Here is a 14803-nt window from a genome sequence, read left to right on the forward strand (position 1 = left end):
AGTGTCTGACAAATGACTATTAACACGAAGAGCAACAGATTGGACTTCCTCATCTAGCAAATTTGTTGATATGGCCTTTCTGCTCGGAGGAACGTAACTAGCACCGCACTGTGCTACAGATGTGCAAGCATCTTTAAAGTATTTACTGTCTGCAAGATTAAAAGGTAATCCATTAGCGTAAAACATTCTAGCAACTGCTCTATCTGCAACATTTTTTGCACACTTCTTCATCATGTCTGGCAACATTGATTGCTTACCAAAGCTGATATTATTTGATTTTGAAGAAGTTGATGATGTAGTAAAAGTAGATGATGTTATTTGATTTAATCTGACCAGCTGCTGTTTTTTCTTCTGATCTTCTTGGCGCTTGCTTTCAATTTCCAAAAATTTGGAGGCAACAATGTCAGGAACCTTACTACATTTCTTCAGACCAATTTTTTTATCTCCAATCAGATGACCACGAATTCGTAATGCACCTCCAACAAATTTTCTGTCACAATATATACATTGAATGGTTGGCAAGTTATCCGGTTTGTCATCACTGTCATCACTAACGCAAATTACATGTTGCCATTCAGGCCCTTTTTCCTTTGGCATGATCAAATTTGAAAAGTTTATCAACGATTTTCAGCCTTTAATTATAAATAACTTACGTACGCGTACAAACAGGATACGAATATAACAAACAATCTATCGCTTACAAAAACATTAGATAGTCAGGCACTAGATAAAATAGAATAAAAAGAATTATACAGTGAGAATGACCTAGTTTTTAATGTCGCTTAGGAGAGCATAGATATTATGTCATCAACGGTGGAGTTAATTTGCATCTTAATAAACTTGATTCAATATTTTTAAACATCAAGAAAGGCAATAACATGATAATAACGACGTTATTAAAACAAAGTTTATTGCTATTTAAATGTTTAAATAATTTGACTTTGGAGGCGAATTTTTGCAGCGATCATTTCATAGATATTATAATTATAATATCTATGTTTAAACTTGAACTTTTTGAACTTTATGGCCGAAGAATAAAGTTCAAAAAGTTCAAGACAATAATAAAGTTCAAAAAGTTCGAACGTCACAACTATGCAGCAATCCTTAACCATCTTAGTAGCCCTTTCCTGAACACATTCGATGTCTTCTATAACCCCCAGTAACCAAATAACACAAGACCCCAACCTGTCAAGTAACAAAATATGCCTCTTATTTTCAAAATTACTTAGGCCGTCATTTAAATAAGTTTAACTGCGGTGTCGATGGTTATGATTCTAACAAAGCAACAAAAGAAAACTGCCGGCTGGTTATTTAATTTAACTTCATTGCGAAAAAATTCAAAGAAATGCCAAAGTACTGAAATGTTAAAGTTGTGAAAGGTTTGTATGTGACTCTTCTGCAAAGAGGACAAAGAAAACTACAAAAATATTTTGCGATCGAAGCTGATAAGTGGCAAAAGTAAATCGTTAATGAAACTTATTCTAAAAATGTGTTTATTTTCAAACTTTAAAAAAACCACATCGTAACACTGAGGAGAACAAAACGTCTAAAATAACAAATTAAAGAGTGTATTTAAATGAAGTATGAAGCTACTTCATACAGATGTGCACATACAACTTGTACGAAGAAACGTTTTGAAAGAAGGGCATATAATAAAAATTTCAGTTGAATTTCGAAATTTCAAAGTTCACGTTAGTTTGCTTGTAAGCGTACTCTCGCTAAATATCTTTCAACAACTTTTCATTTGAACGATTAAATTTAAACTTGCATTTCATTGTAATGAAATTGTAATGAATTTGAAGAATTTTTGTGTTTTAGCTTTTAACCAGTCAACAAATCAGCTGAAACGTTACGCGGTGCGTTCTAGGCAAATAGTTTCTAAAAGATGTTTCACAGAAAACAACGATGGACAAATTTTAAAAAATTCAAATGAAAAAATTGAATTCAAAGATATGCCCCTGGCCCGGTTCATGCTGGAGAACATTTCTAAACACGGGAACTCTGTAGCTCTGGTAATATAATTTAGCAGAAACTAATAAATCATAACTCAGTAATATTTTCAGAATGTTTATAATATTTCAGATTGCTTGAATTGTTAATGAACACTGTTTTTAGTTTGACTGGGCAAAATGAGTGAGACACTTTGAGGGGGGAGGAAGTCACAAATTTTGTGACAATTTGTAACAGGGGATCAAAAATTTGCATAAAAGCTTGCGTGACATCCGTTGTGGACAGCCATCGTGAAGTTGTGTTGTTCCACAGTTGCTTAAAATTTTAAATTATACATCCATGATCCATCTGACAACATAATCTTTGGCTCAAAATTTTTCGTTTTTGAAAGGATTCAAAATAAGTCTGCTAACAGTTTTTTTTTTATAAGTTAATGAATCTAAAAGTGATTTTTTTCATTTGTAACGAAAGAAAAAACCAGGAAAAAATGAATCGTTAAAAACTTTAATGCAAACAGTTATTTGTGTTTTAAAAAACATTTTCAATGTTTTTTGAGGACTTGAACAAATTTTAAAAATAGTTTTGTATACGGCTAGAGGAAACACGTTAATTTTCTCTGTTAGTCATAAACTTAAATTGAATTTAACAAAAAGATAAGCGGAGAAACTGGCAAGCAACTTTCCTATAAAGAATTAGAATGCAAAATTTTACAAACGGCTGACTATTTTACGAAACTGGGAGTGAAAAAAGGTGATGTGGTGACTATTTTTTCGCCGAATAATTTGGATTTTCCGGCGATTGTGTTGGGTTCGGTGTTCACCGGAGCAATCTGCAGTCCTGTTAACAGTTTGTACACTGCAGGTTGGTTAGTTCAATGAAGTACAACTTTAAGTATTTTTAAAAATAATTGTTATTAACAATTTATTATGAACAACATTTCTAAAACATAGATGAGTTGAAAAAAACAGTTTCCTTGACAAAACCCAAGGTAATAGTTACAACGTCACAATTGAAAAATACTGTCGATCAAATCTTACCCGATTGTCCGTTTATAAAAGTTGGTAATTCACATATTTTTTTCAAATTAGACATTTACATTAAACTCAATGTTTTTATAGAAGTTTACAGTTTCTTGAATTATTTTCTGATATTATTAAAAAAAATACAAATTTACCAACAGTTTCTTGAATTATTTTCTGATATTATTAAAAAAAACATTTTTTAATTATCGAAATGTTTTCTTCATTTAACAATTTCTTTCTATGCAACTCAATTTTATTTAGTATAATCAAATAATGTTCAACACTTAACTTGCTCTCACTTGATACTTCCTGCAGCAGGTTTTGTTGATTGGAGACCAGACAGACAACTTCCTTGGAATGCACCACCTTGGTTCGGTAACAGACTTCAAGGATGTCAACATAGCAATGGATGATGTTATGACCCTGGCGTTTTCCAGCGGAACAACTGGAGCTCCGAAAGGAGTTCAGCAAACCCATCGCAATATCGTTTACAACATTCAACAAGCTATGTACAGTTTTTTTTCTAATATTTTTACTTTTTGATCTTTAGAATGAAAATCATTTTCAAAAAATGTTTATGTGATTAAGGTGAGGTTACAAATTCAGAAATTAGATAATTTGATTAACTGGCCATCTAACTATGAAATGACAATTTGGAAAACATTATGAAACTCTACAGACACACGGAAAGGCTGGACTACATTGCATGTGATAAGCTGCTGGCTTTCCTTCCATATTTTCACTGTTACGGCTACGTAATTAACATGCTGTGTGGACTTACAGCTGGCCTCACTCAGATTGTCATCTCTAAATTTGATCCTAACTTATTTTTCAAATGCGTTAAGCAATATCACGTCAGTTATTAGAGTTCAAAATATAAAATTTTCTAATAATCGTAATTGTTGTATACACGAATTTACAAAAATTATGCAACGGGATTGATCATATTTCCAGTAAAACCATCTTGACGAATAATGTTGACACGGTAGGCAAATTAGCTCAGTTAGTAAAAGTGCCATGTCTTGTACAGTTACACGATGGCCTGGTTCGAATACTGTCGATCCGAAACTCAAAGACTTTCCTACGCCGCGCGTGTTAGGTGCGGTGCTTGTGCGTGCATACATAAAGCATAAATATTACAGCCTTTGTGGCAGGAAAGTTTAATTATAAGTAAAGAATAACATTCAATCATTTCTACTTTTGTCAGACATACCAAATAAAAAACAAAATTAAACATTACGACATTATTAAATGCTTTGGAACACAACAAACACAGTGTTCCTACATCTCTGCAGTCCCTCCCGTGCTACTGCTCATGTGTCGCCACCCGACGGCCACCAGTACTACCTTATCTCACGTCAGGAGGCTTTTGGTCGGAGCCACCACCCTCCCTCGCAACCTGATCGATGAAGTCAGGGTCAAGCTAAATAAGGATGCAATCATCAAACAAGGTAACTCACTACTCGATATACTCAATCATTTGTCGCAAACAATGTTGATGAGAACATTTTGACGATGACTAAAAAATAACAACATAGCTAGAATTTTTTCAAACTTTGTCATAGGTCGATGGCTTATAATTGCATGTTGATGATTTGTTCAATTTTTTTTACATTAGAAATTGTGAACCTACATAATACTGGAATATTTTATAACAATAAAACATTGGAATTTAAAAAAATATTAATAACACGTACAAAAAGGGTACGGCATGACAGAGACAGGTCCTCTTGTGAGCATATCTCTGACAAGTTTGCCGAAAGATGGATCTGTCGGTCACGTTCTTCCTCACACTAAAATCAAGGCTGGTTTTTTTTATATTTTTTGAATTCTTTTCATTTGTAATATTTATATAAAATTTTCACATCAAATAATATTATATAATATCATATTATATCAAATAATTAAATCCAAAATTTTACCAATTTTGACCAAAGTCAACAATAGTTAAAAAAAATTGATATTTCAAATTTTATGCAAAATAGATTTTGCATTTTAATATTATCAGGTTGTCCGGAAAAAAATTTCATTTTTTGTGGTGAAAATAAAATACGATCTTTGTACAATGAATAAATATTTAATTAAATTATATATTGACCATACTGATCCAACACATTTTGCCATTTTCCGGTAGTGGCCTTATTCTACGCTCATACAATTTTTGGTCTTTGCTGGCAAAAAACTAATTTAGGTGATTTTTGACGTGTTAATTTGAAGTAAAGGTTTGATTGTCTAACAAATTTAGCTGTGACCGGAACAAGTAATAACCCAAAGAGGCCAAGTCTGGAGAGTATGGTGGGTGTGGCAGTACTTCCCATCAAAGCTGTAAAAAGCTTTTGGCAAGTGACCAAACTTGTATAAGGTCACGCATTATCTTGGTGGAACACTACACTTTTTCTGTTGATTAATTTTTGGCCTATTCTGTTAAAGTGCATCGTTCAGTTTGTCCAGCTAATGACGGTAGACTTCCAAATTAATTGTTGTGTTATCCAGTAAAGGCTCAAAAAACAGACCCCTTAAAAATCCCAACAAACAGAGAGCATCACCTTTATTGATGGGTATCGGCTTTTGAAATACTTTGAGCTGGCTTATCTTTTCTGCTCCATGCTCTCTTGCATTTGACATTGTTATATTAAACCAATTTTCCGTCCCCAGTAATGATGCGCTTTAAAAATGCATCATTTTCGGGACGTTTGAGGAGTGAAGCACAGACGTTAACAAGACGACACAAATTTCTTTCCGTGAAAGCATGGGAAACCCATATATCGAGCTTTATAGTTAAACCCAGACCTTTCAGGTGGTCATAAACAGTTGAGTTTGATAAATTTAACCTCTCAACAATCTCACATGTTTCGCTGGTTTGCATCAACTATTGGCTTTCTCGCGTCTTCATCAGTTTCAGCTGGCCTTCCAAAACGTGGGGCATCTTCGACATCAAAATTGACAGATTGAAATTTTGCAGACGAGTTCTAACCCTGGCGTATTATCAACACATCATCTAAAGACGCATCGGTTAATTTCTTTCTGGCTTGGACATCGTTTTTACGTTTTCTATAGTAAAAAAGTAAAATATGACAAAAATGCTGCTTATTGCTCTTTATATTTCAAAGGGCACCGACCAAAAACTACTGCGTAAAATCAAATGAATTTATTCACACACAAACCGTGCTATATCAGCTGTCAAAACATATAATGACAATGCGACTTAAATGTGGAATTAGCTGTGAAAAATACAATTAAATCCTTTATCGGAAAAAACGAAAATACTGATATATTTGTATTATGCAATAATAAATGTTTTTACATGTCTACATGCTACAAATGTTTAAAATAAAAATTAATTCATCTTGGAATGACTGTGTATGTCGCGCGTGTTTTCAATAAGCACTTCAGAAGTTGTGTACTTTTTTTTCTACGTTGAATCGATTGTAGCCTGTATTTGTACTATAACAAATAATGTAATGTATTAATAAATATTAACCATTATGTAAAACATGTAGATAGTTGACGAAAATAATCAAGCTTTACCAAGGAACCGAGCTGGAGAACTATGCATCAAGGGCCCTCAGGTTATGAAGGGGTACTTTAAAAACGCGGCTGCTGATGCACAAACATTCACTGAAGATGGCTGGCTTCGAACTGGTTTCCTACATTCTTAAATTTCGATAAATGTTGTCCGAGTGCGGTAGAAACCATGCAGTCCAATTTACCCCTTACTAATGAAACTTTATTTAAATAAAACCGTTTTTATTGCTTTTAAACATCTTAAGGTTGTTAAATAGTTATAAGTCAACTAAACGTTACAGAGCGATATAATAAGGTTAAACATGTTTGAAAATTTGTATTGAACAAAAATAGGCATACAAATTAAATGCTGATGACTTAACCTGACTTACTATAATAGAATGACTTAACCTGACTTACTATAATAGAATGATCAATGTTTTAAGTACAATTTTAAAACTATTAATTATTCTTTTTCTTGTTTTTTTTTCTTTCATTGCATTTTTAACTATAACATACTTTCAATTCGTAGGAGATGTTGGGTTTGCTGATTCTGACGGCTTCATTTTCATCGTTGATAGATGCAAAGACCTCATCAAAGTCAAAGGATTTCAGGTGAAGATATGCTGATAGAAAGAAATGGATGAGGGTAACAAATGATAAAACACAGATTTATAAAAAAATTATCGATAGGTGGCACCCGCCGAACTGGAGTCCATCCTGTTGAGCCATCCATTGGTAGCGGATAGTGCAGTCATCGGAGTTCCCGACGACCAACTTGGAGAGAAGCCTCGTGCTTACGTGGTCCTCAAGAAGGATGGGTCGGTCAGGGAGGAGGAGTTGGTCAGATTCGTTGCAGGTCCGTTGAATGTTTTTGAAGTGGTAAAATGTTTCTGAATTTAAATTTGTAATTTATTTATTTGTTCATTATGGAGTCATGAAAATTATTATTTTGTTCAACAAATTCGTAAGTTTTATCGTTACAAATTTTATTGAAAATCAGAGCAGAGCGTTGAAATTTCATTTACTGATTGTTGAATTTTAAATTAAAAACAAATTTTTATTTTACATTTTAATAATTTTTAAAGAAAAAGTGGCTCCATTCAAACAGCTGAAGGGAGGAGTTCAATTCGTCGATCAGATCCCAAAAAGTCCTACTGGGAAACTATTAAAAAAAGTCCTCAGGGAAGCAGCTTGAAGGATTTGAGCTTTGTTTATAATAATAATAACAACAACAACAATAATAATAAAAACAATAAAAATAACAATTTTAATTATTATTATCATCCTCATCATTCATCACACCGCCACTGTTATCAGTCTATAAAATGGGACAGCCTTGCACGAAATCGAACTATCTGTTGCTAAGTAAGTGAGGGATGATTTTTAGGCTGACCTGAGTTCGTCAAAGTGTCATAATAAAATAATTCTTTTCAAAGAACAGACAAATTTTCATTTATTACATTTCACAAAGTTAAACATCTTTGCAAGTAGACCGAATTGGATTCAGTTTTCAGGGAATCTGCAAATAAAAGTGAACATCGTATTTCGGAAAACTTTTTAATATTCTGAAAAAGTTGATTATCTGACAAAAAACAATTTCAATAATTTTTTTATATACTGAGACGCATTTCACTTTTTCAATTTTGGTCTAACTTGAAATGTTCTTGTGCGGTTCAATTCATTCAATTTTAAACATTTGTGACTTAATTTTGAAAAATATTTTGCCTTATGTAGTTATTAATAACACGACATAATATACAATCTCAAAAATGTTTTATGAAACATTTTCTATTTCGCATACAACTTTATTATACCGTAACGCATTTGAAACGACTACGCGAGGTGAGGACGTGGGTCTACCTATACGTCAGCAGCTCGTTGTGAAGTCAGCTTATGAATGACCTACCTGATTGTGCGCTTCAAAAATTGAATCAGCAGCACTTTGCATTATTAAAACTTTTTATTTTAACATTACTTTTGATTTTAAATTTGAAGTTTATTTTTTCATTTTAATTTGAAGATTTAATGTTGAATATTATAACCCTATGTGTAATCCTTAATGCGTATTACAGTAGCAAGATATAAATAAGTATGATTTATTAGTGAAAGGTTCAAACTATCATTATGAGACTGTCAGAGTCTTGCAGAGCTATATAATAATAATAATAATGCTAAACATTTTAGCAGTCTTGTTGTGAATATACCTTTGCTAAGAATAGCGTTGTGTAGATAATTTTATTTTCGTAACAGTTTTGAGATTAGTAGTTTTTTAAGATAATTGATTCAAACAAACATGAATAATTATTTTATATCTTATTTAAGAGGCTTTCGTGGTTTATTGAAGCAACTGGATAAAAAAATTAAATGCTTCCACCGATGTTGCAGCAGTTTGGATGGAGTTGAAAAGAAAAGTGACGACGAAAAAAATGTCATCAGGAATTCGACGGAGATTTTACAATTCAAAAATGATCACGTGGCCAAATACGTTTTGGACTGCATGTCCAAGTACAGCAGCTCCATTGCGCTGGTTGTTTCATTATTTCACATATCAATTAATCATTCGATTATATGCTGTTATATTTTATAATAATATTTCAACTAGATTCAAAAGCGTTTTTGAATATTAAAACTCAAAACAAGCCGACCGTAAACTTCAGATTGTGATCAGCATGATTTCTTCCCATTGGAAACCGATTCACCGAACAAAACGAAGAACATCAGCCACAAAGCCATCGCAACAGCCATCTCATTTTGAAACTTTCAACTTTTAAAAATTAAATAACAAACGTGGCAACCTTGTGGAGCAAAATTCTCGTTACCATCACATTGTTATATCGCAAGCTAACAGATGGCAAATATTTCAAAATGAACCGCAAAAATTAGTCATTCGATTGAACCCTCAATTTTATCATTACAATATATATGGCTAACATTTTGTTATGCATTACGTCTGACAAATTTGCTCAACAGATAAACGGAGAGACAGACGAGCGCCTAACATTCAGTGAGCTGGAGAGGAAGATCCTGAAAACTGCCAACATCCTGCTGAGGTTGGGCCTGAAGAAAGGAGATGTGGTGACATTGTTCTCTCCTAACAGCATCAACTACCCGGTTGTTGTGTTTGCTGCCACACTCATCGGAGCATCGTGCAGTCCCGTCAACTACTTATACAACGCAGGTCACTTCAAAATTTTGTAAATATTAAATTGTATTTAAAATTCAGATGTAATTATTTTATCAATTTTAATTAACTTATCGAGTGTAAAAAATAATTTTGGTCATTCAATATGCAACCAATTTTAACATTTAAAAATTCAAAAAGCAAATGAAACAATTATATATTTCGGACGTAAAATTTTTTGTAGAATCTTTTTGCATTATTCAGAAAAACAGAACAGCTTGTTGTGGGTTTTGAAATTTTTTAAAATTTGCATAGTTTCGTTACACCATTGTTATATTTTGGTTTACTAACTGATACACTATCCACAATCTTTAACATACAAATCTTAGTATTTTATTATATACCGATAATGTCTCTTCGTATTCTCTCTCTCTTCTCTCTCTCTCTCTCTCTCTCTCTCTCTTTCTCTTATAAATCTTTCCGGAATGATAAGAGCAGCCATAACGTCACCTATTCATCATAATTTATGCAGGGACATTCTAACAGTTTAGGTTGGATGATGGATGATTGGCAAGAAGTAATAAAAAGAATAATCTAGAGGCAAACAATTCCAGGTCAGCGTTCAAGCCAAGTGCTTGAATTCAAATCCTATGCGTGATTCAATGGAAGAAATCTTATAAATATTCCATCTAGTTACCTCCGACACGTTTAAATCACGTGTTAATATTTTGAACGTTCCATCGGAAATAATGAAAAATTAACGTTGTTGAAAAATGTAAAACAAAAGCTTTAAGATTAAGTTGAAATCAGATATTGGTTGGCTTAATTAAACATTCGTCAGTTGTTAATTAATGCGAAATGTGAACAGGCGACTGTGTGAATTTGAATTAGTTGGGCATGCTATTCATAATTGGCTTCATCTGACAAGTTGTCTGATAGTTTAAAAACACTGCACTGTGGCCTGTTTTTTAAAGTTTGACATTCTCTTCTCAACACAAAATCAAAATTATATTTTAACAAAAGACCTTGAATATTGCAAAAAAACAAAAAAAAAATTAGTTTACATCTCGACCGAACCGTTAAATTTAAACACCTCAACGTAATTGCAGATGAGTTGGTGAAGCTGGTGTCACAAGTGGAGCCGTCAACAGTCTTCACGACACGCCAGCTGGTCGCGACAGTCAACCAGATACTTCCACAGTGTCCGTACATTAAAGTAACTCGTATGTCTTGTTTCAAAACCAAATTAGCCACAAAATATTTCCATCAATTACGTTTAGGATCAGAAAAATTTAATGGATCTAATTATAATTGAAGAACGTCCAAATTTGAAAAAACGTTTTTTTAATTTTATATTTTATAAATATATAAAAGTTTTTTTTCTAAATTAGTAAACAAGAAAAAAAGAAGCATTTTTTCTATAGATGACACTATAGTTTTCTGCGTTTTGACTATCTCCCTTAAAACATACTTTATTCGAAACAACAATGAGCTAAGTTTTACCTGGAAACGCTCCTAATTGGAAAAAATTTAATCATAATAATCAGTTGTTAATCGTGACTGAGGTTAAATTAAAATAATGATCAATAAAAACTTAATCTCAAAAAACAAACAAGAATATTATTTAAAATTTGCAGTCACACATGTTCTTTAGAATTTAATCTTTCTAAATATATTTGCGGTGTAGATGAAGACATGTATCATGTATGTTTTTCATAATAGTTATGAAACTTGCTGTTTGTAAAAATGCTAAACTATTTTAAGTGAAACAACACAGATTTTAACCTCAAGATGTGCGTTACGACATTTAAACGTGTCTTTACCAAATGGAAACTAAATTTGGCTGAAATAAATCAAAATGTTGTAACGCTAACGAACTTTATATAAGTATGAACTTCGGGCCGGTGAGAACAGGCATTTCCCGTTGTGAGCATTTTTTTTAAAAAGTCAGAAAAAGTATTTATGTATAAAATCGACCAAAAATTGAATGTGATAAGCAAAAAAAAGGCCGTCAGCCACACTAAAACAAATTTTGGCTCTCCCGTGAAAATTTTGCCCCAGTCCCTAGTGAGAATTTAAACATGTTCAAATTTTTGGCCCTCTTCGTTGTCTAGATCCGCCACTATAAATATATATACATAATACACATGTATGTACACACACACACACACACACACACACACACACACACACACACACACACATATATATATATATATATATATATATATATATATATATATTATAAATCATAAAATATTGACAATGTCGAAGATCATTATCAGGCTAGTTGAAATGTGTTTAAATTTTATGGTTGAACAAAAACTGGTTGTGATTGTTGTGAGCTTTTCAAAAACCAGTACAAACTTGTTATCCGACTTAATCTAAATAGCCCCCAATCTACTCTACTTGCACAGCGTGTCCTTCTCATAGACTCCGACTCCGACATTTTCGTGGAGCAGAACTCTCAAAGCCCCATCGCAGACGTCAGAAACGTCGACATATGCACCGAAGATGTTGCTGTCCTGCCCTTCTCCAGTGGTACCACTGGTGTCCCGAAAGCCGTCCAGTTGACGCACAGTAATCTTGTTTACAACCTCCAACAAGCACTGTGAGATTTAAAATTTGTATACACGCATACCTTGCACTCATATACACATCCACACGCACATCATACATTTAATGCTTGTTATATAATTTGGTTATTGATCTACTATTTGTAATTAGTAGATAATTGCTTACCAAAACAGCAACCCAGATAGATTGGATTTTCGCAATGGGGACAGAATATTATCAGTCCTGCCTTACTTTCACATATTTGGTTACATGGCTAACATGATGGGATGCATGGTCACTGGTGCTACTCAAGTCATCATGTCAAGGTTCAATCCAGAAGTATTTCTCAAATGTCTCGATCAATATCAGGCTAGCTAATTATACGAAGTTCAATAATTGTCATGTGTCTGTGTGTGTTTGTGTGTAGGTGTTTGTATGTAGGTGTTTGCATATTATTGCTGGTTCTCAATTAAAAACGCTAAGAGTTTTATTCACCAAATAATTCCATGGGTCCAATAAATTAGAAATATATAACCAAAATGGGTCAATTTTAACAAACCAATATTTTTAAACGTCTAACAGTGTTCATACTTGACGGCAGTCCCTCCGATGGTACTCTTCATGTGTCGTCACCCCCTCGCGGTCAGCACCACATTTCCAAATGTGAGGGCCATTGTGACGGGGGCGGCTCCAACTCCCGTCAGTCTGATCGAGGAAATCAGGAAAAAGTTAAAAGCAGGGGCCATCGTAAAACAAGGTTAAACAATTTTTAAATTTTTTTAGTAGAAGTTTTTCAAAAATTATAAATGTTATATTGATACTTTGAATTCCTACGTTTGTATTGTTGATGTTCAGAGCTTTTTGTTAAGCGTGACTAAAAGGGACTTACTTGTATAACTCGCAATAATGGAAATATGATCTTTTGATTTGATTCTAATGTTTGACATGTCTAATTCGGCATTTGTTACTTTACCAGACATTTTATTTTAAATTTTTGTTGTGATAACTAAAAATCAATCTTCCCAAAAATTTTCCTCTTGGAATTTTTTTAAAATAATTAAATTTGTTGACTGGTGCAAAATCTTTTTTTAAAAAATCCACTTTTAATAAACTTGGCGCCAATATTTCAGCAATGATTCATAAAAATGTCTCAATGCAGCCTATGGTCTCACGGAAACAAGTCCCGCAGTTTGTATCGGCCTCAACAGTAACCCGAAGGATGATTCCGTTGGACCGGTCATCCCGCATACTGAACTTAAGGTATTTTTGTTCCACTTCCAATGAATTCAATGTTTCACTAGTTTTTCAAGTGATTTCATTAATTCTTCACAAAGCATTTAAATTATTTTATTAATTATGGTGTTTTACCAATGCAGGTACTTGATGCAAATGATCAAATTCTACCGCGACAACAAAATGGTGAAATATGTGTTCGAGGACCACAGATCATGAAGGGTTACTACAAAAACGACGCTGATAACGAACAAACTTTTACGAAAGATGGCTGGCTTCGCACAGGTAGTGATAAAAATTTCTTGGTCAGTGTAAATTATTTCGTGCTTTAATAGACATTCCTAATTTTAAATGTTTACTAATTTTTACTATATTTACACGTTTGATAATAAGAGAAAATATCTGAAAATCTTGCTTTTAAACAGGCGACATCGGATCAGTTGATGAGAAAGACTTTGTATATTTGTTTGATAGAAGCAAAGAACTCATCAAAGTTAAGGGATTTCAGGTGAATATTTTTATTACCATGAAAATTTAAATATTAAACGTTAAAAACTTAATAATGGGACGACAGGTAGCTCCGGCAGAACTGGAGTCCATCCTGTTGAGCCATCCATTGGTAGCTGACACTGCAGTCATCGGAGTTCCCGACGACCAACTTGGAGAGAAGCCTCGTGCTTACGTGGTCCTCAAGAAAACCGATTCTGTCAAAGCGCAAGAGTTGGTTCAGTTTGTCGAAGGTCGGTGTGAAGTTTCTTGGCTGATCATGAAAAAAACCTATTTTGTCATGTTTGGACAGTGTTTACGTTTTCAATGTTTACTTCATTCGTGGTTTTCACATTATAGCAGCAACAGCAGTAATTGCCACAAAATTTGTTTTTTGTATAAAAGTTACGGATGATTTTGATTGGAATGATCAATAACTTCTGTCTCTCATTAACATTTTAATTTCCTTCGACAGGTAAAGTAGCTGCCTTCAAACGACTGACCGGCGGCGTGGAATTCGTTCAGGAAATTCCCAAATCTCAAACTGGGAAGATATTAAGAAGGGTGTTGAAAGAAAAGTTGTTGTCTTGAAAATATTCAATGATTGATTTCATTCTGCTGTGCTGTAACCCACTTTAAAAATAACGAGTACGTTACGGTTTTTGTCAGAGGTGATATCTGCTGCACACGCTGCCGGTTCATTCTCTCAAACAATTTTATGTTCACTCGATGTTAACTGAATTAAACATCACTTGGAATTATGTTACATCATGAAACTGTGGCTGTTTCATTTCATGTTTTCCCATAATTATTTAACTAACTTGTTATATATTTGAAAGATGTTATGGTGTTGTATCCTCTATTATGCTCAAACAATTCAATAAATTGCCTTTAAAGTTTTTAAAAACGACTATAAAATAAATTTATC

The 14803-nt window shown here is 33.3% G+C and overlaps 2 protein-coding genes across 2 annotated transcripts; both read left to right on the forward strand.

The window, feature by feature from the left end:
• Positions 1 to 2603: 2603 nt before the first annotated feature.
• HELRODRAFT_85456 (hypothetical protein) lies at positions 2604 to 7674 on the forward strand (the record flags this gene model as incomplete). Its single annotated transcript, XM_009026207.1, has 10 exons — positions 2604 to 2811; positions 2901 to 3007; positions 3288 to 3481; positions 3652 to 3826; positions 4249 to 4423; positions 4676 to 4780; positions 6477 to 6614; positions 7009 to 7091; positions 7170 to 7335; positions 7565 to 7674. Coding segments are annotated over 10 exons (1461 nt in total), but the record flags the coding sequence as incomplete, so codon positions are not given.
• Positions 7675 to 8638: 964 nt separating this feature from the next.
• HELRODRAFT_102106 (hypothetical protein) lies at positions 8639 to 14797 on the forward strand. Its single transcript, XM_009026292.1, has 11 exons — positions 8639 to 9006; positions 9450 to 9657; positions 10710 to 10816; positions 12018 to 12211; positions 12351 to 12525; positions 12739 to 12913; positions 13316 to 13416; positions 13533 to 13674; positions 13815 to 13897; positions 13964 to 14129; positions 14351 to 14797. Exons 1-11 carry the CDS (start codon positions 8773 to 8775, stop codon positions 14464 to 14466), a joined length of 1701 nt encoding a protein of 566 aa, XP_009024540.1. The 5' UTR covers positions 8639 to 8772; the 3' UTR covers positions 14467 to 14797.
• Positions 14798 to 14803: the final 6 nt, after the last annotated feature.

The sequence above is a fragment of the Helobdella robusta genome (genome assembly GCF_000326865.2).
Source record: "Helobdella robusta unplaced genomic scaffold HELROscaffold_46, whole genome shotgun sequence".
NCBI lineage: Eukaryota > Metazoa > Annelida > Clitellata > Rhynchobdellida > Glossiphoniidae > Helobdella > Helobdella robusta.

Excerpts from the sequence above, each read along its gene's own strand:
- HELRODRAFT_102106 (XM_009026292.1), top strand. The coding sequence starts at position 8,773 with ATGAATAATTATTTTATATCTTATTTAAGAGGCTTTCGTGGTTTATTG. Across the intron at positions 12,914-13,315 it reads AGGGGCCATCGTAAAACAAG|CCTATGGTCTCACGGAAACA; the intron begins GTTAAACAATTT and ends GTCTCAATGCAG. Across the intron at positions 13,417-13,532 it reads TCCCGCATACTGAACTTAAG|GTACTTGATGCAAATGATCA; the intron begins GTATTTTTGTTC and ends TTACCAATGCAG.